Source organism: Eucalyptus grandis, chromosome 10 (assembly GCF_016545825.1).
Source record: "Eucalyptus grandis isolate ANBG69807.140 chromosome 10, ASM1654582v1, whole genome shotgun sequence".
In the NCBI taxonomy this organism is placed as follows: domain Eukaryota; kingdom Viridiplantae; phylum Streptophyta; class Magnoliopsida; order Myrtales; family Myrtaceae; genus Eucalyptus; species Eucalyptus grandis.
In genome coordinates, this window is record NC_052621.1 from 34,508,540 (window position 1) to 34,534,350 (window position 25,811).

Here is a 25,811-nt window from a genome sequence, read left to right on the forward strand (position 1 = left end):
TCAATGATAAAATCCCTAAAGTGACCTGCTTTGCTACAAGATATTTTCTATCCCCTTTATTTTGAAGGCCTCTAGGCATTGAATTTTTTTTTTTTTTTTTGGGTGCAAATTTTGTGGAGGAAAATGACCTTCACAATTAATATCATTGCTGAAACAAATGGTAGGAGATACCACTATCGCTATCTTGGAAAAAAGAAGGAAAAAAGAAGAGGGAAGTAAATGGGCTAAAAGGCCATGATGTGGGAGGATTAGATGGCTTTCCTGCTATGTGGAGCCGGACCACAACGAGTGGCCAATGGCCATGATGAACGTGGAAGCCATTCGGGAGGACCACCCTCGGCACGTGATCCGTCCCCAGTTTCTCTCGTGCGTCACGTGCACTGAATTTTCTTTGTTTTTTTTTTTTTTTTTTTTAGCCTCGAGTTACTTAGGGACCAATTTTGTTGCAACAAATTGATGCTGACCCCGCGTCAAGTCGGGTCAAAGGCAGGTGATCAATGCCGGGACCTGGGGACCCCGGCGAGGATTTTCAAAGCGGGGAGCTTCCGATAGCAAGAGGAGTAGATCTAGTTTGGTGTGTGAAAAGAGGAGGTTTAAGATTGTATTCCACAACGTCATATAAAACGGTGTACCAATTGAAATTCTTTGCATTAAATTGGAAGGCTTCTTGAGTGTGTAAGAGCATTTATGATTTATGTAAGGGATAACTATAAAAAAAAAAGTCCTAATAATATTATTGTATAATAGCCGATTTAATCATAATCTTTCAATTGTAACAATTTAATCTTAATTATTTTAACGATTTGTCAATTTATGGCATGTTTGTTTGTGTTCTTTTTTTGTTCCCTGAAACACAATTTCGTTCTTTTGTTAGGGAAAAAAAAAAAAAAACGCGTTTGTTTATATTTTTGTTCAGGAACAAAAAAATTATTGTTTTTGTTCACGAGAACACGTGCAGGAACACTTCCGATAAACAATTTCTCTCTCTCCTATTTTTTCATTCTCTTTCTTTTCTTCTTCTTTTGTTCTTCTTTTTTTAAAAATATTAAAAAATTGAAAAATTAAAAGAAACAAAAAAATTATACAAGTTTACCAAACGCGTTTCTGTTCTTTTTTTATTCCAGAACAGAAATTTTATGCGATTACTAAACATGTTTTTCTGTTCAAAAATTGTTTCCCGAAATATAAATAATTTTTTCTATTTCTGTTCCTTGAAACAATTTTTAAACAGAAATGTTATCAAACGCACCATTAGTCATTCCAATCAATTTTGACTAAAATTCATTGACGTGATGGTCCAGTAAATGCTAACTATCTTATGTAATATGACTAGTGCTAATGTGAACTACAATTTTTTTGAATTTTTTTGAATTTTTTATTATTTTGTTGTTTTTTTTCCTTTTTTTTTTTTTTTTCAATCCTAGGTTGACGACATTCACCTGATCTCAGCAAGGGTTCACACACTTACCCACACCAGGTGAGGGTAGCTTGCCAATGCTAATCGTATCACATAGGACGGCCAATGCCAACTAAACGACACATTATTGAATTCTGATAAAAATTGACGGATAACTAAATTAGCAAATAGCCAAAAGGTTTAGGATTAAATCATCAGAATATTTAAAACTAAATTGACACAATTGATAGGGTTTGAATTGGCCGCGACCCAACAGACTTATAACTTTTTGAGTAATTTTCTCTCTATGTCAATTACAAACCTCTATATATGAAACCAATTATCGACACATAAAGGGGAGAGAGAGAGAGAGAGAGACAAATCTATAAGCTATCTTTGCACGGAGCCCCTAAGGCTCGAGCCCACCTCTTATGCAGATCGATCCGTGAGCAGAATTCATGCACGCCACGCAATTGGGCGGAGCGAGTTCTCTGTCGCATGGTCCATGACCGTAGCAATCACACTTTCGTGTAACGAGCGATGTCGTCTGCAAATCCATCGCCGCAGCTCGCGAAATAATTGGAGTACGGATTGTTTCTTTCCGGTACGCATGTTACTTATCCGGGCTGTGTTTGGAACCACGCGATAGCCAAGCCGCTATCGATGCGATTCTCTGAAAACCAGCCACATTATTGCAGTTATGTATGTATTATGCGTACTGGTTTTGCAGTCGAATCTCAGTCGGATTGGCTGCATACGGAAAGGCGGATGCTCACGTTGAAATCTTTCACGTAATCAGACATGCTTTGGGAGGGAGGAACAGGAAAGGAAGAAGAGGTACCATCAAGAGAAAAGATCTCTGGCCCAACGTTGCTTCTGAAAAATGTCTGATTAACTTCGTTAGTACAGAACCGAAACGTGGGCTCTCTCTCTCTCTCTCTAAATGCGTGGACTAGGGCGTGTACAAGCGAGGCTATACCCAATACGAAAAAATCTATTTATGATCATCTCTGTATTGTTGGGATAGGTAAACAGTGTGAAAGAATGTTAGCACTTCGTAAGAAGTAAGGAAATATGCGAAGTCGTTCCCCTTTCGATTTGGACCAAATACATGCACGAAGGCGGTGTACATGTTCCTACTTCTTCAGGTTGGCACATCTTCTTTTACTTAGGATTCGTTTTGTTTTAAGAAAAAATTTAGTTTCAAAAAATTAATTTGGATGGCAGAAAGCTAATTAATCTACGAAAAACGTTTTACATGAAATGAAAACAACAAACTTAAATTGAGAGACATTTCTCATTCTAGCAGGAAGGAAATCATTTTTCCTAAAGCACCAAATAAGTGAAAAATGACCATTTCTCATGCGTGAAAAATATTGTCTTTTATCATTAAGTTTTATGAAGTTTTCAGTGAAATAAATGTCACAGACGAGAGAGATATGAAACTGTCCATGCGCCCCTGAGTCGGAAATCAAAGGTAGAAGGTTCAGATTCCTTGAAGCATGGGGGGACAAAAGAAAGAGAGAAGTGAATATCGCATGTTATGATATCTCAATGATCGTAGTATGTCATTTACAGTTCAAGAATGAGGCCAGAAGTGAAATCATCATCATCGTGAATGAAGTTTATTTTAGTATTTGATATCAGTAATCAAATCAACATTCCCAATAATCTTCTTCAATCCCCAAAACCTCTCGCCTATCTCCCGGACGTCGAACCTCAAAACATCTATACTCGAAAACACAGAAAGGAAGACAAAAAACATACATATCCAGAAGGCGCGGACATATGTAACAACAAACTAGATAGGAGGAAAAAGTTGAATATGGTGAAAGCTATACTGATGAGTATATATTCCGGGAAGCTAGACGTATAAACAGACTCTAGAAAGCAAATCGATTTCCCAGTAGCACGCATCCGGTACTCCTGTGAACTCACAAGTACTGTTCTTGTATCCTTGCTCGGTTCTGTTCCCACCATAATCTAGCATGCGCTTCCCCAAACAATTCCCGACTGCATCAGAGATAGAGAAATGAGTTGAGATCCATTTGATCAATTTCACCAATGCAGTTGCAGTTACATTCATCTAACATGAGTTGCCCTGGATCCACAAATACTGCCTAGTCTATTTGAAAAGAAGCACCATGTAGTGTAAAGAAACGTTGATAATTAAAGCAAATGCAACAGATTGATTATTCAGAAAACCTCACACAATGACAGAGTAAACGAAAGAAACTAAGCAACACAGTATCATCTACCAGTGGTTACCCTTCCTTTCATAAACTAATAAATTACCTGAAACGAACTCGTCTAAGCTCTTTGGTGCCACCTGGCAAAGTTCTGATAGTAATATAAACTCCTGGCTCATCCTGTTCAACCCATTCAGTCTCCACATCACTGGCATTGCTGACAGAAAGCTCTCCAGAGTGATCTGCCTCTCTAGATGAAATAGAACCGTCCACAGATGATGTCTCTGCTTTTACCCCACTGATGGTGGAGAGCTTAGGAGTTGAAGCAAGAGCAGCCGAGTCGTAGCAATGACGAGATTGCATTGACCGGTGATGATCAAGTGAATCTGAGGACGAGTAGCCCATCCCCATTGAGTGGTGATGATTACGAGGATGGCATTCTTTACTCAGTTGTGGAGTCACAGGGCTCTCCTTTGCAGATTCATTCCTGGAGCCCTGGAAAAGGTAAACAAATAGAGTCAATTTTCCATTTCTTCTTATCTCACAAATGAGGGGTCTAATGCTTTTTCTTTTCCTTTTTCTTCTTTTTTTGAGAAGTCCTACATACAGCGTGCCAAACTCACCTCATCTTGGGGCCTTGGAGGTGTTGGAAGTGGCACTGCATCACGGTTGAAATGTTGAACATTATATAGTTCCATGACTTTGTCACAGTTCTCAGCCCACCATCTCTGAGCTTGCCACTTGTTAAACATTTCACGGCTGATCAATTCAAAAAAATGGTAATTAGCAGCTGCAGGATTATAGGAATGACAGAATTCTGGAGGTATCAACCTCATCCCAAAACAGCTAGCTACATATCCTAGGAGAAATCATGGCATAAAGATCAAATCATGAGTATAAATTGTGGGACAACCAACTGCGGCATCTTGGTTAACCATATTGATGATGAAATTAATGGTTAGTTTTTTCCTTTCAACATTTTAGACAATTTCCCTATTTCATGCAGAAACTTCTACTTCTTCTTAGATAAATGGATGAAAAAAGCCAGCATTGAATACAGCAGAATATCTTTTGAGCAAGAAAAAAAAAAACATAAGCGAAAAGTCTGTAGTTTCCACCACAAATATTACAGAGTGCTAGAGGGAGTAACAGAGTTGATACCGAGCATACTATTGTGTGCATAATCTACATGATGCATCTTAAGTGCTTGAGGCTACATGATACGAGAGACTACTTCACAAAGAGAAACCATCTCAAACCTTGATATGAATGGGCAGCAAAATGCAGGATTACACACGGATGGATCTAGCATAAAAACTTGGGGGAAGGGGCCAAAATATTTTATACAAGGACAGTTTATGGACATGGGAAATACATACTGACAAACACATATATAGATGATATGCAGTCAGTTTTAGAAACATGGCAATAGATCAGAATTGGTTTTCAAAAACATGTCTGCCCTAATTATGTTTGAATTGAAAAAAAAGTGCAGACTGAATCACAATTATGATAAATAGATAAACTCATTAAAAAAGTACATAATAATATGATTCTCATTATTTTCTCCTAGTATTGGATAAGATGTATCAAATGATTATAATTAAAGAGTATATTCATGAGAGGTTCTTAACTTTTTCTGGTATACAAAAGCAAAATGGCATAAGATTGAAGATCATATTTGAAATTAGGTAAATTAATGGAATCTTAAGTGGCTACGATAGAGCGTATATTTACACGTCTGTAACAGTTTTATAGCAGCATAATGTGCATTTCTTAAATTTTCAGAACTGGAAATAAATACTATAAAAAATAATCTGTATGCTAAGATACCTTATAAGCAGTAATATGTGTATTTAGTAAGGTAATAGTTATCTCCAAATTTTTCAGAGTTTATATTATCCTCCACAATCTCTATGAAGTTGTGCATTCTCAATGCAAATCCAAATACAAAATATAATTATATCTTCTTCCTATGTTGAATCAAGGCTCATTAGTAAACTTGTATTTATGTGGGGGCAAGTTCAACAGCTGATAACAAAATATTGCATTGTCAATATCAATTTATAAAATGCCTGGTGGGGGCAAGTGCCTCCGTTGCCCCCATGTTGAATCTGTCCATGATTACACAAGTACCAAATGGATTATGGGAGACTAGGATCAAAAGAAAAAATATGTCATCACCCAGTTTCCAAGTCAGAAACTTTATATATGACAAACAGCTCCAAATAATATGTGAACTTGTGTAATTAGCATTTAGTGAAGCGACCTCAATGTAGAAGTTGCTCACCAGTTGCGAAGCATGAAACCGGTGTCAATCAAGTAAGCGAGAGACTATTGACACAAGACACTGCTTTACAGAGTGGCATCAACAAAATATTCTCGAGCCCAGATGAAAACAGCAAAAACTCAGTTTTAAAGAGGATTACTGGTGAATGACAATTTAGCCACCACCCACCCAAAATAAAAAATAAAAAACATGACAAAGCAAAAGTTGAGTCATGTGCTCCCTAAAAAGAAGAATTTAATGCCTCAAGAATTTCAACTACCTACACAGTATGTGCTCTCAACATCATTCAGAATTGATCGCCATCCCCTTACTCATTCCCCCATCACCAATCCCACGTCCTAAAAGAGAGAAGGAAATAGCTCATTGAACTTTGGGGGGGGGGAGATACTGTGGTGAATCATAATATATATGCTCCTAACATCCATATCTTTGCCCATGAAGTCTTCCATCTAATTCATAGGTATTTCCGTACTATCAAACCTAGGTGAGTTGGGATATTAAAATAGTCAGAGGAAGATTAGCAACACCATGGCATCTGATCATTGCGTTGACAGCAAAATTTTTACTTTAGATCCTACCGTTTGTTTAAAGATGTCATGTGTGGATTGCAGCTATGATATGGACACATAATTAGGATAACTGGATAGTATCCATGTAATCAGGAAGCAACTCACGAACAGCTCCTGCTCTATAAAAGACGAGGGAAGTAGCTCATGACTCTCTACCCAATTTGATAAAACTCTCAGAAGCAAGTGGGTCAAGTAAAACATGGAAAGACCTTCAATTTTGTGTAGGAAAACAGAACAGCTCCACTGGAAGGGTTCCCATATCTCCATAAATCCCAGGTAGAACTGACAGATAGACATTGGTAACACGTCCAAACAACGTGAAACTTCCTGTCAAACTAAAAGCAAAGAATATCCAACTAAAAGGAGGCCCCTACAAAAATTATGCATGCCCAATCATGTCCAACAGAGAGAAATTGAGCTCACATCTACCAAACTTCTACAACAAACAATAGCAAAGTACCTGAATCGAATCCGCTTGAGTTCATTCCCTCCCTCAGGTAATGAAACGAAAGTGATGAGGACACCGGGCTCCACTTGTGCGACCCACTCCTTGGGCTCATCTTCCTCCATAAACACCACCGACTCAGTACGCCCGCTCACGGACGCAGGGGTGGTCTCGCCACTCGAAAGCCCCTTGAGCCTCGACTCCATTTCTTTACCCCACAACCTAGGGGTCGAGTTCGAGCTGCCCGCCCTGCGGTATTGACCGTGGAGCCTTGCCGAATCAGAGGCGGTTTCGGAGTCGGCGTAGTTCTGATTGTGGTTCTGGTTCGATCCCGAACATGGCTTGCAATTCTTGTATGCTCCCGAAGCCTTCAAAGCCATGTCCTTAATCTGAAAACACAAAATTTCGACTCCGTTCACCGGATCTATCCTCTAATTCAACCGGAAACAGGAAAGGCACGGCTCCAGATCTCGTTAATTCAGCCTTATAATTCGTTCCCGTCATTTCAATTGCCCAAGCGATACAACAGTAGATTAAATTTTCTAAATTTTACAACTTTTCCTTCCCCACTTCATTAACATTCTTTTCCGAGAGCTGGGCTTTATTTTCCAATCCCCCAAAGTCCCGAATTTTCTCATTCGGGAGTCGACGAATTGCGCTCGTGGATATTGAGATAAACCTCCCGCGCACCTCCGCATACTCAAATCCCCCCGGGGGGCATTTCCGCAGCAATCAGCAAACGAGACGGAAAAAGAAAAAAGGACAGGGAGGACGACGTCGTCGTCGTTTACCTGGGCGGTGAGAGCCTTAATGGCCTGCTTGGTGCTGGGCGTGCCGACGGCATCGGAGGCGTCGTCGTCCTGCTGCTGGGGGAGGGAATGAGATCCGCGGCCGTTGAGCTGCGGCTGCTTCGAACAGGCTATGCAAGTCAACATCTTTCGATTCGTCCCGGAATTGCCGCCGACTACAACCACCAAAAGAACAACAAAAAGAGAGAAAGAAATGGAGCGCGAGATCAGTACCTCCAGAGACGCCACAACAAAGCAGAAGAAAGAGCGGAAAATCGGAAGCAGACATCAGTATTCAGGGCTTACATGGAGGGATTAAACAAAGGCCGGGGATCGTACGGATCGGTCTCGGTTCCTTTTCAACGCGCAGGCGGGCACGGAGAGACAGAGGGTCAAGAAATGGAGATTGAAGGCGGCACACGAGTGAATGAGGGAGGGAGAGTATTGTATTGAGTATAGTACGAGCTGCTATATATGCGGCGAGAGAGAGAGAGAGAGAGAGAGAGGGAGAAGTGACCGTTAACGGCGGAGGACGGGATGCGAAGAGAAGGGATTCACGAGGGGCTGTCCACCATTAAATGCCCGCGATCTCCACAACACCACGCCCCCCTGCGCCTCTCCCCTCTTCACGCTTACAGAGGAGTGATATAGAGAGAGAAATTCACACTCAAAAGTCCACACTCTTTCTCTCTCTAGAACCAGCGGTGCTGCCTCCTGAGTAGCGCCATTTGCAGAGAGAGAGAGAGAGAGAGAGAGAGAGAGAGATGAACGAACAAACAAACTCGCGCTCGCCCGCACGGATTAAGAGAGAGAGAGAGAGAGAGAAGGGTTGCTTTGAGATTTGAGCAGAGGAGAAGAGAGAGAGCATGCAAATAGAATAAGAGAAGGGGAGAGAGTTGCAAGTTGATGTTGCGCGATAGCCTGGTGGCTTATTAAATACTGCCCCCTCTTCTCTCTCTCCCTCTCTCTCTCTAGTGACTTCATTATCGCTCCACTGTTCAAATCGCCACATTTGAAGAAAATGCAATTATAATAATAATAATAATAATAATAATAATAATAATATATGCATTATATTATTATATAATATTATATAATATGTTATGAAGGTTGATGGCTATGTTGAGAGACTCTGCATACCGCCCTGGCCCTGCCAAACAACGAAAGAACAGAAAATGCCCAGGAACGAGGGAAAGGAAAGGAGTACCATATCCTACCATGGCCAGGGCGAAGGAGACCGGCGTGTCTCGTTCGGTACCTCCGAGTCCTGTGAATGGTTGGGTAAAACTCGTGCCTAGCTGGAGCTCGTGGCCCTATTTCGCGACAAGGGTATTGTACTGTTGTACATCATCTTGTACAGTGTCATGAACAGAACGTCATGAAATCCCCACCTCAATTTCCACCCTCTCTTTCCACCATCTCTAGCTTTCCCAATCTATGCTTATACTTTGCTTCTAATCGAGCCTCAGCCATATCTTAGTAACCCACTAGTCATAGTTTTCACATAATTAATTTACAGAGGGGAATTTATATTTTTGGGTTTTTGGCACTTTTGGCGTTTTTTTAAGTATAATTTTTGAAAATTATGCACGTTTTAAGACTACGAGGGAGTTGGTCTATCGGCAGCATTAGTGATAATCATGCGGTCAAGCATCGTGCGGGCAAGATGAGTCCGGGAATGATGAGCTCGCAACAGTAGGGGAGAAAAAACCGCATCCAATCGGCCGTGGCTCCGGAGATCCGACGGCCCAGGATCCCCCGGCGTGACCGAGGATGCACGAATCGGTGGTGGGGGTGATGATCCGGCGGGGCCCGCGGCCACCAATGCATGCCCGTCCGATCCCCCCCACCCACACCCATGTCGTCCCTCCCGCGGCCGTGATTGATTTAATTTTTAAAACGCGATCGAGTGGCAGCGGGCCCCGCTTTTGTCCCCTAACAAAGGGTCACCCCCCAAAAAAATAATTAAAATTAAAATTGAAATTAAAATTAATTGAATGAGAAAGCGAGAAGAGCTGAGCTCATGAGCTCACTTGCCAGTCGCTATTGCTCTCTTCTTAGGACAAAAGTGGATCCTGAAAACCAGGAGGACCGAGGTTTGTCAAGTAGCAGCAAGCCGGGATGTGCGAGAGCACCTCTTTTGCAATTCTCCTCTTTTTTTATTGTTTATGATTTGACCCCAGATCACAACTTTGAATTGAGAAGACGTCTTTTTTTTGGCTCGCCCGACTAGACCCCAGGTCTCCTTTAGCATGACTTCTCGCATGATTGATGAATTAGCGAACGGAATAGAATCCATCACGATCGGAATCCTTAACGACATGGCCCGTCTGCTATGAGACTTTTTGGCATGTGTGCATAACTTTGTCCTAACATAGCTTTTCTAGCAAGGACGGACACCGATGTTGTAATTTCGATCGTGCCGCGCCTTCTTTTTTCTTTTGGACATTGCACTCGACTTATATAGAGTGCACGTATGGATTTTATGTACTCTTAACTCCATGATTTATGGAAGTCATCTTTAAATATTGCCCTGGTCACTTGCTTTAGACTTTAAGTGAGTGAGGATGGACGATAATTACACGGAACAATTGCTCGACCAAAGATTAAACATAGCTAGGTAGAGCAAAAGCATTAAAATGATTACCATCTAGACCATGAATTGAGGCCTAGACCTAAAGCATGTCCTCTTCCTGTAGTACCAAGATAGGCTCAAATAAGTTGTTGCTATATTTAACCAAAACTTAGAGAAGACTGGAGAGCAATTGAAATAGAATTTATATTTGTCCAAACGAGGGCCTCCCATGTCAATTTCCAAAACCTAGACACCAACCCAAATTTGAATCATCCATTATTCTTGTGCTGCCCCTAAAGCTAGAGCTACCATGCATTATGAGCGTCGAAAGCATGATGTTTAGTGGCGTTAGTGATCGATCCGAGGTGCTGCCCATGTGGGCTAATTGATGATTGAGAATGTGCTCTATAGATAGCTAGTATTAGATGGCATGTACGGTGGGACGAGGGCCTAATTGACAACTTTAGGCAAAGAAAAGGACTTCAAAAGCAAAAGAATTGATAAAGTCGGGGAGTTTTAAAAAAATTGAAACAAAAGAAAAGAAGTATATTTGCATTGGAGTTGGGGATTTCAAGTTTTGTGCATCAAAAGGATGGGGGGCCCAAAAGGAGTTGCACTTAGCCCCTCCAACTTTTGGTCATATTATTTAAATGATAAGAACTTTCACTGAAGTTTAGATAATTATCGAAAAAGGTGGATGATATTAATTAGCCAAAAAAATTTAAGGAGTTTTTAAATATTTTTTCTTAAGTTTTTCGCAATTTTCCTTATTTCAATGACACGTGAAATTTGACAAACAGAAACTGCGTGGGCAAAATGAGCCAAGCAAATTCTAGTTCTATTCTAATTTTGAAACCTTAAACTCATAGGTAAAGAGAGACAACATGTACATAAATAGCATCTGAACTTCGTAGATGTCCCTCTTGACGATCTCTTCAAGTGAAGGTGTTGGACTTCTCTTGCTGCTCCTGACAGAAAATGTTTATCAAATTCCTTTATTGAGATATTCACCAAATACCAATATGCATTGGGAGTGTATCCATGATCAGGACACCAAGAAAATAAAGAATAAAAGCGAGAAAAAAGGAAATTGAGAGACAAATTTTTATCTCGGTTCACCCTTAAACTCAAGTTATGTCCTGTAAATGATTCCACTATAGTTAATACATCTCACCACTCTATTTCATTATTTTTAATTACAAGCGAAAGAGATTATATAAGCAATACAGTAGGTATTCATTAGCTCATATCTAAATTATCAATAAAATATGAGCTAAAATTATAAAAGCTGTCGTAGAGACCATCATAGGGGCATTGCCCCTACTAATCCCACTAGGGCGTCCCTTAGATCCCTGTTGATTATTGGAAATAAGAACCACGTGTCTTCCTATTGATGGAGAATATGAATCGCATCTCAATAATAGACGAACGATTCAAGATACTCTGACACAAGTCGATGGATTTCGAAATAGATAAATCGGTCATGTCGCCGTTTTATTCTTCCATGGCGAATCTAATGTCACTTTCGCATGGGGGAAGAAATCGAATTTCACGTACTTTAGGCGTCCCATCCACGAAAAGCGACCTTCGATCGACTTCTCTTTTGTTTGGGAGGGAGGATCGTTTAATTTTGTCTCCTTTCGCTTTGTTTTTCCACCTCGTTGGCTTTCCGTTGTTATTCTCTCCCTCGTCTTTTTGTTTTTTATGTTTTTGACCCCCCTCTCCTCCTCTTTTTTCTTTGTCTGCTGTGGGGTGGGAAATCTTTCTTTGGAGTGATCAAGACATTGCGCTAGGCATTCTTTTGTTGGGCTTCGATTTTTGGTACGTAAAGCGAGAAAAGCCTTAAAGATCAAAGTTCAATGATCGATCCATTATGGCAACAAAAAAAAAAAGAAATAAATCGAAAGCTCTCACGACAAGATAAAGAACCTTGTCTACTGTTTTGGAAAGAATGCCAGCTAGGGATGAAGCTTCCCATTCGATTATTCTATGAGTTAACCCATTCAAAACGCTGCTACGATCTTTTAAAACGTAGATGCTACACTTGAGATTTCTCTTTAGTTGTATGTATTCGGATAATCTAATCTCTTTCGGTTGATGGCCGATCAAGAATTCGAGGCTAAGGAAGCCAGATGAGAGGGAAATCTTTTTTACTCAGGGGGACTTGGGCTGCCACCAGCCCCCTCTAGGTATGCCGATGCTTCGAGTCTCATGTCATTACTCCCTATGCACATTTTAGTAGGCCAGGGCAAGTTTATATTCAAGAACTAGGAAATTATAGAGGGTCCACCAGAGCTTGAATACATGCAATCATTGTTGGGTGATCTTAGGCCTCTTTCATTCTTATAAGCTAACTCAAATGGTGAGACTTTCCCTTAAATTTATAAACTAATTATCAACCAATTCTACAAAACGATGTGAGATAAATCCCAACAATCACTTTAACCTACCTTCCACCACTTCGACATATTTTTAATGGAGCGGGAGAGCAACGCCGCATCCACACGGTATGCTCGTCCAAACTGCATGAATCCAATGCCTACCATGCCGGGGGAAACACCGTAGGTGCAGCAGTGCAAGCCGAGGCCTTCAAAACCGGAACGATTGCGCCTGATGATATTTCGTACCATGAACTCAAACTCAAAAATAAAAAATAAAAAATACAACTCGGCAAGCAGTGTTTCCACGAAAGAGGAAAAGCTAAGGTGACCCACTTTGGACGTGAAAGCACATCCATAAACCAGAGAAAACACACTCAAAGCCAAAGTTGCAATCCAACGAAGCCTAGATAGGGGCACTTTACGGCAACTTTCTGTCTCGGCATAAACTATTGCAAAGCTTTTGTAGCGTTTAGGGTTTCCCTAAGCAAAGCATTATCGGGGTCTGTAGCTAAAGTTGGATTTTGCATAAAGGGGAGGGGAACGGGACTACGCTTGTTGGTGGAGGAAAGCCTTGGTGGGTTATGGGGAGGATGATGCATTGCTTGCGAGGAGAGGAGTGCAAAAGTTGGCCCCAACGTGCGTGGTGTTGGTACGAAGCAATGCAAAAGAACCAGGTGAGTTTTTAACTTTTTTAAATTTCTTGCTTTTTGAGGACCTCAGGTACTTAGCTGCTAAGTTGAGTATATATTCCGGGTTTGTCGATGCCAAACTTGGGTTTTACAGAACGTAAAGTGCCATGATAGCCGTTGATTAGAGGAGGGGTTTTTAATTTTATATTGTTTGATGTTTGATAAATTATGTATTGATGGAAGAAGAGAGCCGGAAATTTCTAGAATGTGGTGATTTTCAGCTTTAACTAAGTTGTCAAAGTCATCCTTATTTTTTAATTTATTTGGGATTGATGAATTTGGGAGGCAAATCAGAGAGATTAGGATTGCTACAGACTAGGAAGTCCCCTTCCTTTTTATAAACACGAGTATAGTTGGAATGATTTAAGCACTTTTTCACTGGGGTGTCAATGGTTTGGGTTTCAAGAAACCATTGTTATTTTAAAATTGGAGTTAATAACACAAAAAACACAAGGAAAAATTTTCCGAAAAGTCCTAATCTACTATATGGCGATCAATTCAGTCTTATATCTTTCAGTTTTGCCAAGCTAATTTTAAAAAAAGAAAAGCATCAACTTTAGGTCGAGGGACAAATCTGGCCCAAACTTCTTTTTTTTGTCTCATAAAAAAGCACTTATTTTATGTTGAGTGACAAATCAGGCTCGTAAAAAGCATCAACTTTAAGTTGAGTAACAAATCGAGCCCGAACTTCTTGTTTTGTCTCATAAAAAGTACCAACTTTAGGTTGAGTGACAAATCTGGCCTAATTTTTTTTTTCACGTAAAAAAGTATCAACTTTGGGTCGAGTGACAATTTTAGCTCCAACTTTTTTTTTATCTCGAAAAAAATCACCAACTTTCACTTAATCCTAAATCCAGCCTCCCTTAAATTAGATCCATCGATTATCCCTAGCAATAAATCCATGTGCACTTGTTGGTTAGATTTAAAACAATATTCATTGTCTTTTTCTTTGAGCCACAACTTGGAGAATAGCAATGAAATTGTTCATCGTCTCCTACATTTCACTAGCAAGTCAAAAAATTTATCTGGCCAGTCTATGTCATTTTGTTATAATATGAAGTTGTAGACCACTGCTCATTGAGAGACATTATGGATGAGATCCGTCAAGCTCACAGTTAGAACCTTTTTTTCTTGAAACAAGGTTAACTTCAAAATAGAGAGTTAATGGTAGGGGTCAAATTTGAGATAAGGATGAAAGTTTTTGATCTTTTATGAGACAAAAAAAAATTAGGGCTAGAATTGTTTGTCGACTAAAATTGGTGCTTTTTTAGAAGACAAAAAAAAAAAAAAAAAAATGAGCCGATTTGTCCATCAACCTAAAGTTTGTGCTTTTTTACAAGACAAGAAAAAATTAAGATTAAATTTGTCCATTAATCTAAAGTTGGTGCTTTTTTTTGTGGAATTAACCTCAATTGTGTTATTTCAGTTCTAAACTTTAAACAACTTGCCAATTTAATTCTAAATATTTCAAATATGTCAATTTAGTGTTAAACCTTTAAATGATTGACCAAACTAATCCTAAACCTTTTAACGAATTGACAATTTAGTCTTTACGGCTAATTTTGATTGGATGTCACTGACATTGTGGCCTAATTAACACCAGCCATCCTACATGACACGACTGGTACTAACATTGACAATTTCCTTAATTTTAAAAATATATGTTTTTATCTTAATTTATATTGATTTTTTTCTTCTTTTTTTCCTTTTTTTACACAAGGTGGGCAAGGTCACTGACTACCGGCAAGAGCCGAAGACCTCCATTGACTACCTAGGAAGGGCTGGTGGCGATGAACCTCATTGGGCCCTAATCAAGAGATTTGACGAGGCAAGGGCATTGTACCCTCGCCTAGGAGCTCATGGCCACAGCGAGGACTAAGGGTTGGCGAACCCTTGCTAGAGACGGAGGTTGCCGCTCTTGACTAGTGACCTATGGCCTCAATGGCCTTGTGTAAAAGGGGAAAAATATTATTTTAAATTAAAAAATTATCCATGTTAGCATCTAGTCCTAATTGGATTGTCACGTCAGCATTATTCGGTCAAATTAGCCGGAAGACTAAATTGGTAATTCGTTAAAAGATTTAATATTACTTTTACAAATCGTTAAAATGTTTATGACTAATTTGCATAATCAAAATGTTTAGGATTGAATTAGTAAGTTATCAAAATGTTTAAATTAAATTGACAAAATTAAAATGTTTAAAATTGAATTAGCCGTTGTATAATAAATTCATGAATTTTTAAATGATTTTCTCAAAAACCCAAACTGTGTCTAGTGGAGCACAAATACCTTGAAAATTTTTGTGTGTCACTAAAAGTCCTAAACTTGTCTATCGTGATATGAATACTCCACACTTTTTTTTTGTCTTACAAAAAGCCTAAAACTTACATTGGTGCGATAAATATACCTTGAATGGAATCGAAATTGAGGGTATATATGTTACACATGTATACATTTTGATTTTTTTGCAACACAAAAAAAGTTTTGAGCATTTGTGTCACACAGTGAGCAAGTTTAGAGCTTTTTCACACAAAAAAAGATTGGACTATTTATGTCACAATGCGTAGAGTTTGAGGTTTTTTTGTGGTATTTGCCCTCTATAAAATATGTATTTGGACTAAACTTCTTTAATGTGTAGCGGAAGAAGAGAGTTGAAGTCTATAGAATATAGGGATTTTTCGGCATTTACTAAGTTATCAAAGTCATCCTTATGTTTAATTTATTTGGGATGATGTATATAGGAGTGAAAGACGCAAGTCAGAGTGATTAGGATTGCTGAAGAATAGTAAGTCCTCTTCTTTTTATAAGATGGGTATAATTTGAATGATTTTGCCACCTTCAGAGCATCGATTGCACCTGCATGGTCTTTCACCTTGGACTTGATCAATGGGCGGGCCGGATCGTACCGACACAAAAATTTCGTTTGGACCCGATTATGATTACGAAGCATTAATTTTCTTCCTAAAACGACCCAATTTCCATCTGCCTAAATGTGCTCTGTGCCTAGACGGGTTTTGGTGGCCTTCGTACTTATGACTTCGTCTATTTTATGTTACAAAGATTGAGCATGAATCGGCCCATTGAGAAAAGCTATGAACTTATAGGGAAGATGGTGCAAATGGTTTATAAATTTTGATTTGATATGCAATGTCGTGCTTGAACTTTTAATTTATTTAATGTGATCTATAAGCTTTGGTCCAATGTATAATATTATCCTTGAACTTTTCATTTATGCATTGTAGTTATTGAACTTTGGTCTAATGTTCAATGTGATCCATGAAGTTTTTAAACATTTTCATAGAATTTATGAACTATATTGAATATTTACCAATAGTTTAAGGATCACATTAAATAAATTTAAAGTGTAGGACAATATTACTTATTTAACTAAAGTTTAAGGAGTACGTTGTATAAATTAAAAGTTAAAAAATAACAATGCCCAATGAATTAAAGTTCATGGGCCATTCATGGTATTATCTCAAAGTTATACGTGTTGAATTGATGATGAGCTTAAATCCGTTTTGAGCCTAAGGTTCCAGACCCTCGAGCAGAATGGGCTAAGTCCGAATTCAATTCTCTTGTTGGGCCTTTTTGGGGAGTTTCAAAGTCGATTAGTTTGATCTCATGTAAGGATGAGCATATCTCCAGGGCCTTTTTATTTCATTTTGTATACTAAAAAAGGAGAGTCATCTTTGTTTTTCACTAATACAAGTGAATTACTCTTTTTTTTTCTTGAGAAAGCATACAAAAAATGCGTCCTGTCCTCCCTACTAGTTCAAGTTCATCGCATCGAGTGACGGTCGAAAGGGCTAGTAGAGAGCTATGTATTGTACTTAGTAAAACTCGTGCAATTACATCTTTCTCAATTTGTCTCTCTCGAATTGGGGTTTTTGCGATATCTTTTAACTCGCCAGCCAATATAAAATTCCACTCCCCTCATTGATCGCATTCATATCTAGCCTTCTCTTTTAGTTACCAGTATTTCTAAATCTCAATTAATTTTAAATATCGCAAGTAAAGAATATGAATGTCGTCATTAGACCTTTCTGTTTTTGTCTTGTCAATCTACCCTCCCCCATGACCCCACCCCAATTCTCTTACCAATAGGGTCGCATACTTGCTAGCAACGCCACTAGATCTTGACAATAGAGATTCTACCATAAAATACATTTTTTGAGGAGGACCCAAATGTCAAATTTCTCCCCTTTGCTAAAAAAAATTACATAAAGTTATAAACTCTATTCTATATGTATTCTTCACGGACTAAATATGGTTTAGGTACTTGACCTCAGACCTCTCCTAATGTGTCCATAGTCATTGTCACGAAACTTCCATTTGCCGGCAAGTATCGTGATGTGAAGAGGGCGACATCTCGGTCATGCACAACAACATCGCTCAACCCGGCTCCTAGGAATGCCACACCACATACATCCATTCGATTTTCCTTGCAAATCAACGCGAGGTTCACGTAGATTATTCCCACCACATCTCATGGCGCATCTGTTTCAACCTTCAACCGAAACTCAGTGCATCAGTCCCCCGTCACAATCCTCCATGACCATTTGGTCATACGAAACGACGTCAATTTCCGTAGTCAACGAGTGCTCCGAGCACGTATAATTCGTCATACTACACTTTCCAGAACAATTACAAACTTTAAAAAACCTTGTCGCTTTTTGATTAATCAAGCGTTCCTTTCTGCCAGTAAGAATCCGACAAGTGCTGAATGGAAAAGCCTTTTCCGGGCCAAAAATAGAAATTAAAAAAAGGGCCAATAAAAATAATAATAATAATTTCCTTTTCCATGCAGACCCGCCCATCCTCTGCTCAGCCACTCCTGGAATCTCATCCTCCCCACGCTTCATTCAACGACCGGTCGTCTCTTCCGTTCTCCGTAGCTTCCCCGGATTATTTTCTCGGCTGGGAAAATTCCGCCTCCCGCCCCCTCGTTTTTTTTCTCTCTGGAGAGAAAATTCTCGGCGCCGGGAAAATTTAAAGAAAAAAGCGTTGTCGGCTTTGCGCAGTTCCCGCGATTCGAGTTCGAGACCCTGTTCTGCGTTCCTACAGTTTCCCGTTCCTGTTAAACGTAAAAAGAAAAAGTGGGTGGCGATGCTCTGGGTCAAGCTCTGATTTTTCTTCCGTTACGTCTCCCTTCTGCAGTTGATATGGCGTGGCGAGGGATTCGGGGTGGTGCCCTTTGATTTGGGGAGGAGATAAGGTGTTTTGGGCGAATTGGGTCGGAGAGATTTTGCTTAGAAAGAAGCGGGGTGGAGGGTTGGTGGAAAATTCAAGAAGATGCCTTTGACTCAGCGGAAGAAAGGTGCGGAGGCTGATAAGGCCGCCAGTGATAAGGCCGCCAGCTCCGAGGAGAAGATCGTTCAGGACGGGAGCGAGGACGAGGATAGGAAGAAGAAGGAATCGCCGGCGGGGAAGAAGAAGAAGAAGGAGCGCGGCGGGGAGAAGGGCAAGTGGTCGTGCTTGGACAGCTGCTGCTGGTTCGTGGGTTGCGTCTGCACGGTCTGGTGGCTGCTGCTGTTCCTGTACAACGCGATGCCGTCGTCGTTCCGCAGTACGTGACCGAGGCGATCACGGGGCCGCTCCCGGACCCGCCGGGCGTGAAGCTGAAGAAGGAAGGGCTGACGGCGAAGCACCCGGTGGTGTTCGTGCCGGGGATCGTGACGGGCGGACTCGAGCTGTGGGAAGGGCACGAGTGCGCGGAGGGGCTGTTTAGGAAACGTTTGTGGGGCGGCACGTTTGGGGAAGCGTACAAGAGGTATGGCTCTTTTGATCGAGAATTTCCATTGGGTTTGAGCTGTTTTGATTAGCCGTGTTTTGGTTGTGTATGAAAGTGGGAAAGTTGATATGTTTGGTTGATTCCGAGGATTGACTATGGCCTTGACAGGTACGTTGTCAAATGAGTAGAGTTGGGATGTTGTTGTCGTGGCCTGCGTGCGTAATCAGTTGGGTGTTTACTAGTGCAGTTGTTGACTGTTTTTCTTTCTCAGGATGGGAAGTGGAGTATACATTTGGCAAGTACTTGATTAATATATTGAAATACACATCAGGTTGATGATTCGTATATTTTCTTTCTAATTTAATTAGTCATCAGATTATTAAATGTCAAAGCCCTGACCTTTTAGGAAATGCTGATGAGTACTAGTTTGTGAGCTTAATGACAGTATCTAACTAAACTCTTCCTTTTTATTTAACTGAGCTGGGAGAGAGGTGTCTGATACATTGAAGATAATGTCAAAATACTGTGAGATCTTTTGTGGCTTGTCTCCTCATCATGATCATTTAATTTTCCCCTCATTCAACTTTAAGCCACTCCCTTTCCTTTGAGGGCAAGGGTAGGCAGATCATACTGGTGGCAATGTATGCACCCTTTTTAAGCTTAAGCTCTTTGCTAAATGTGAGCTCTGTGGACCAGAGCAAGGCCTGTTTTCCCTGTTTTTTAGCATAATGCTGTAAATTTAGAATTCCCATTGAACCTGCATCTCCAACAATGGGTACTAACTACTAAGGGTCCTGCTTCTGTTATGGTTGTGTCCATGTAGTCGGTCTGACCAGTTGACCTTTACGTTTGGACATATGTACAAATGCATTGCTGCTTAGATGAAGTGCAAATTCTTTTATGAAAGAATGACTTCCTCTGTTCTTGCTAGATTACACGAATTTCTCCAATAGCCCAAGTTCAACTGATTAAAAGATCGAAACATTTTATGCCACAGCATGTAAAAATATGACTGTGAAGGACTTGTGCAGGTCTTGATGAAGCCTTCAATGTCTCTATTTTGACAATGATGCGTTGCTGGATTTCTTCAACTGCTATTTATGATCTATTTTAGGTTCTAGGGTGCTGAAAGGATTGTTCTCATGATTTGGTCAATATCTAGGCCTCTATGCTGGGTAGAGCACATGTCTTTGGACAATGAAACTGGATTGGATCCTCCTGGTATAAGACTCCGTCCAGTGACTGGACTTGTTGCTGCTGACTACTTCATGCCTGGCTACTTTGTCTGGGCCCGTTCTGATTGCTAACTTAGCTCGGATAGGATATGAAGAGAAGACTATGTATATGGCTGCTTATGATTGGAGACTCGTTCCAAAACACGGAGGTATGCGCTTCAATCTGAACTGTTTGTTAAACAGCACTATTTGCAACTGGTGTGTTGAAAAGTCGATTGTTATACACTTGTCGTTCTCAATAGAAATTCATTCAACCTTCTCTCTAACATTTGACTGATCAGGTGAGGGATCAAACACTGAGCCGGATAAAAAGTCACATAGAAATGATGGTGGCCACTAATGGAGGTAAAAAGCTGTTGTAATCCCTCATTCAATGGGTGTTTTGTACTTTCTGCACTTCATGAAATGGGTTGAGGCACCAGCTCCAATGGGTGGAGGCGGAGGACCTGATTGGTGTTCTAAGCATATAAAAGCAATCATGAATATTGGTGGACCATTTCTGGGAGTTCCAAAGGCTGTTTCTGGGCTTTTCTCTGCTGAAGCAAAGGATATTGCAGTTGCCAGGTTAGTTTTAGTTTGTTTATCGAATGAAGAGCCAGTATCTGCCCGCTAAAATTTGACACAGATTTGGAAGATGAAGGCGAACTATTGTACACGGGGACGCATATTTTTGCCTGCATCATCCTTGATTACACTAATGAACAAACCAAGTAGAAAAATGCATGATGTCTTACCAACGAAGCCCATTTGTGTCGACAATACTTTATGCTGGGTGGAATGTTTTCTCAACTTATATATCTAAATACATTTGAAAGTGCTATAATTTTGGATTTTTTCTGTAAAATCTGGTCCATGCCTGACAAAGATGGAATACATTTCGCTCCACATGTATAATGCTATCCTTGTTACTCTCCTAATATAAGAGGGAACCATTCCCATGTGGATGAGATGATTGTCTTGTTGTTTATCTTTGAATGCAGGGCAATTGCACCAGGTTTCCTGGGCAATGATATATTTCGCGTCCAAACTCTGCAGCGTGTAATGAAAATGAGCCGCACGTGGGACTCAACCATGTCAATGATCCCAAAGGGTGGGGAGACAATTTGGGGTGGTCTTGATTGGTCACCTGAGGAAGGATATCTTCCTAGCAAGAGAAGGCAAATAATGAATGACTCACAGGTTTCAAGTGAAAGTGGCACCAACAGTTCCAGTTCTCGAGCAAGAGTTAATTATGGAAGGATCATATCATTTGGTAAAGATGCAGCAGAGTCTCCGAGTCCTGAGATCGAGATGATTGACTTTAGGTGAATATTCCTTCGATGTCCTTTTCTGATGAGCTGATTATGCTCTTGTCGTCCTGTCAAATTATTTCCTATTTGTTTGCAAATATCATTCTTATGATGCTTGATTTTGAAACTGGAAGATAAAAAATTTATTAAATGACTCTAAACTCTAAAACCCCTTCTGTATCAATTCCTGGTGACAATGGGTTCTAGGTTTTGCAATCTTGATTATCAGATAAGGTAGCTAAGTGGAAGAGAACTAAGAATTTCCTGTTGGTCATTGGTTCTCTTTTATAATTTCACATTCAAGCATTTTTCCCTTCAGTAATTGTATATTCTTGCCAAGCATGTATTTGCCTCTCGCTCATGCTTTCCTGGGAGTAAAATGATTCAATCTTTTCATATGCCACATGAGACTTCTAGTAGAAAATTAACTTAGGCTATATTGAGTAGATGATGATTTTGGACTTCTACATTCCTGGATGCAATTATTTACAGAGGTGGGAAACCTCGCGTGTATGTTTAGTGCACATACATCTTTATGGAAGCCTACCAAGACTGACACTGTTCATTGACAATGCGTGGTAGCCAATGCCAAATTATCTACAATGTTTTGCCCTAACAGTTTGATAATCTAGTTTGGGTCAAGCAATATCACTATTTAGCAAATGTTCTTATCCAACTTTTTTTTTCCTGTGAAAATGATTCGTACATATTGTATCATGTATGTTGAAATCGTTTTTACTTATGTTGCTCGTTACTATTACTATTCAGGATGCTGTTAAGGCCGGAATCTTGCCAATACAACCTGCCGTGATGTGTGGACTGAGTACCATGACATGGGAACGAGGGGATCAGAGCTGTAGCTGAACATAGAGTGTACACCGCCGAAACAGTTTTAGATCTACTTCAATTTGTTGCTCCAAAGATGATGCACGTGGTAGTGCTCATTTTCATATGGAATTGCTGATGATTTGGATGACCCAAAGTGCAGGCACTACAAATATTGGTCAAACCCTTTGGAAACAGAAGTGAGAATCTTTGGACTACAACAATAGTTTTTAGAGGTGGGATGTTGTGCTCTTTCTTTCAACTTATATTTGGAAATTTTTGCTTTTACAGCACTTGATTTGCTACTAATCCTTCACATCTTGCGTACTTATTTCTTTCTACAGATTACCAAGTGCCTCGATATTGAAATCTTCTCCATGTATGGAGTTGGCATACCGACTGAAAGATCTTACATTTACAAGATGTCTCCCTCTGCCGAGTGTTTCATTCCCTTTCAGATTGATACTTCATTCGAAGGTGAAGATGAAGACAGCTGTCTGAAGGATGGCGTGTACACTGTTGAGGGGGATGAAACTGTGCCTGCTAAGTGCAGGCTTCATGTGTGCTAAAGGTTGGCGTGGTAAGACCAGATTCAATCCCTCGGAATTCGCACTTATGTGGAGGGGAGTATGATCATGCTCCTCCAGCAAATTTATTAGAGGGTCGAACTCAAAGTGGTTCGCATGTAGATGTAATGGGAAATTTGCATTAATAGAGGACATTATAAGGGTAGCTGCTGGAGCTACTGGAGAAGACTTGGGAGGTGATCTGCTCCACTCTGACATTTTTAAGTGGTCCGAGAAGATCAATTTAGCACTATGATTTTATGTGGTATGTATGTTTCCTTCATTGACAATTGGAAATTTCTAGCACTTGGCATTTGACAGTATCTGCATCTTGGTATACCAAATTGTTACTTGTCCATGAAGTTCGTTTGGGACAAACCTTTCTCTTCATTACTAGTGGAATGTAGACTTACAGAGTGTGAATAGTCCCTGTACAAGCAACGAAATGAGTAAATTGATTTACATATCTACTGTTGTATGCTTAGGTAGGTTTCTGGAGATCGTCTGCTTGGGGAAAGGTACAGGTACTTAGTTATCTGCAGGAAATCATCCAGGTTAATGTGACGGATGTTTAATGGACAGAATAAACAGAAACTTTCTGTCAAGTACATTTGGAGACGTGACATCTTAGAGCCAATACATCAACAAAAGTCTTAACAATTGTTCCTATGCTATATTGCGTCATTTCCACTGAACCCACGATGGCTTTTTCCTCCCTTTTGAGCAGCGTTTTTTCACTTAAAATGTGACAGACGAGAGGGACTTTCATATGGATGAAGATCCAAAAATGTGTTCTTTCTTTTTTCTTGTTATTGAGGTCATTGAGAAGGTTGTCTCAAATGTTTGTTTTCAATGCATGTTTTGGTCACTTCCTGCTTTTGTTCCAGCACTTCATCGATGGGTGCTAAGCCTATCTGATTTCATTTGCAGAAGCATCAACTGAAGCATCTCTTTTGCCATCTCGAGAAATGAAGACTTTCAGAATGCTATGACTGAAGTCAAAATGTAAACCGCCTTGCTTCTACAGATGCCCTTCAACATGCATATCATGAGTAGCTGACGCCTCCCCTTGTGTGTGTTATCTGTATACTATTTCACGGCAAGCGGACCAATATCTTATTCAAGGTTGCAGGCAATAATTATTTTCGCAACCAAATTTAGCAGTGTGCAACTCGACACACATGATATATCATCGATTCATAAAGTCTTGCTTCTTCCCTTTGTATTCTGCCTTTGTAACGTCATCATAGGAACTTTCGAAGCACCTTAATCCGGCGCATTCAATAGCATGAAGTGGTTTCTCAGAATGGCCATGTGAAGTCTGTTCAAGGGTAGACATTCATATCACAGGTACTTGGTCAGTTGCTCAGTCTCCTCAAAATCCAAGCATGCATGCAATGTGTGGCAAAAGAAACAGGAAAGCTTATATCACATGGACAATGAGGTTGAATGTACACCCATCATTTCAATATGGAAAGGATTTAGTACTGTTGTTTTCCCAATTCAACTCATCTCGTCGAGATTTTCCATCCATAGACCATAACCCTTTTCTATAAATATAGAAATATTTCCCATCCCATTCTTTTTCTCGACCCTCGGCACGTGCAAAGCGTGACACCATCCCGCTCGGGCTATGTCGATCAGTTTTCGCACGTCCCAGCAAGTATTTATTTACCTACTTATATCACGGGATGTGCCAAACTTGGCTCTGAATCTCGGATTCCTATGTGTACCATGGCAAGTAACATCGAACCAACGGCAAGTAACATGAAACAAGCAAATCATTCAAATTGTGACCTAAGCCTATAAACCTTTAAGGTAGTGTATCCTAGTAAAATCGGATAAATCATAAACTCCAAATGAAAATCGAAATTGGGAAAGATTCAAAACCAGGCCTTTAAATATGCCTTTTGACTTCCACAATTCTGTCTTCTCTTGTCTGTCTGACGCAGAGCGAGAGAATAGAGAGAGAGAGCGGGAGAGAGGTTCGACGATGGAGGGAGCGCAGTACAATCCGCGCACTGTGGAGGAAGTCTTCAAGGGGACTTCAAGGGCCGCCGCCTTGATCAAGGCCCTCACCACCGGTCGTCCGCCTCTCTTGTTTTCCTTCTTTTTCTGTCGTTTCTGTGGGTAATTCGTACGCTGAATTCTGCGTTGAACGCTTCATGCTGTACGTGGCTTGTGCATGAAACTCTGACCAGCGGAGAAGGGCCGCCTTTTCGATTCCGACGATTCTTTTCTTCCGTTGTTGTTGTCGGCTGTCCGCTTGTGCAGTTCAGGCATTGCTCCTCTGCGACTGTTGATGTCGTATGGCGTTTCTCTGCGGGGAATTTGTAGCCGTGAATGACGTTTCGTGTGTGTGATGTTGGGGGTTGGAGGGTGTTTGTTTATTTGTTTGTTTTTTCTCCATGTTCTGTCTTGTATACATGGTCGGTTACTGGACTGCAAGTTATTTTGATTTTGCAAATTCTTCGCGAATAGATTGATGGGTAGTCTTGCGAGCGTTGGCAGGCTTTGAATTTTCGGTTTTATATTTCGGGTGTGGAGGAGATGAATTGACTCTATGTGAGGTCGACATGGTTATTTAGAAGGAGGGAGGCAGAGAGAGAGAGATGTCGATCAGCGGCAATGTGATCTTTGTCCTGGTTTTGCAAGGTGAAAGTGTCGTGTTCGTTGGGTAGATAATTATCCAGTTGGGGAGTAGGCAGGAATGTTAATTTTGGAGTTTTGAGTCCTTAGTAATTTTATGTGAGCAAGCTGGAAGGAGCATGTAGCCGTGCTTTCTCCCGCAAAGATATCTTGAGAATCAAGTGCTTTTGTTAGTTTCTCATGGATAGAT

The 25,811-nt window shown here is 40.3% G+C and overlaps 1 protein-coding gene and 1 pseudogene across 1 annotated transcript; one reads left to right on the forward strand and one right to left on the reverse strand.

Moving 5' to 3' along the window:
• Positions 1-2,982: 2,982 nt before the first annotated feature.
• Positions 2,983-8,516, reverse strand: LOC104424129 (protein Brevis radix-like 2). Its single transcript, XM_039303252.1, has 6 exons — positions 7,984-8,516; positions 7,681-7,853; positions 6,905-7,278; positions 4,209-4,344; positions 3,692-4,080; positions 2,983-3,409 (listed from the first exon to the last, which is right to left on the reverse strand). The coding sequence occupies exons 2-6, from the start codon at positions 7,822-7,824 to the stop codon at positions 3,331-3,333; spliced, it is 1,122 nt and encodes a 373-aa protein (XP_039159186.1). The 5' UTR covers positions 7,825-7,853; positions 7,984-8,516; the 3' UTR covers positions 2,983-3,330.
• Positions 8,517-18,123: 9,607 nt separating this feature from the next.
• On the forward strand, positions 18,124-24,279 carry LOC120288875 (annotated as a pseudogene).
• The last annotated feature ends 1,532 nt before the right edge of the window (positions 24,280-25,811 follow it).

What these genes read in the sequence shown, in the direction of transcription:
- LOC104424129 (XM_039303252.1), bottom strand. Translation starts at nt 7,824, where the DNA reads ATGTTGACTTGCATAGCCTGTTCGAAGCAGCCGCAGCTCAACGGCCGC. An exon ending in TTAAGGCTCTCACCGCCCAG is followed by an intron (nt 7,279 to 7,680) that starts GTAAACGACGAC and finishes TTGTGTTTTCAG; the next exon opens with ATTAAGGACATGGCTTTGAA. An exon ending in CTCCAAGGCCCCAAGATGAG is followed by an intron (nt 4,081 to 4,208) that starts GTGAGTTTGGCA and finishes TACCTTTTCCAG; the next exon opens with GGCTCCAGGAATGAATCTGC.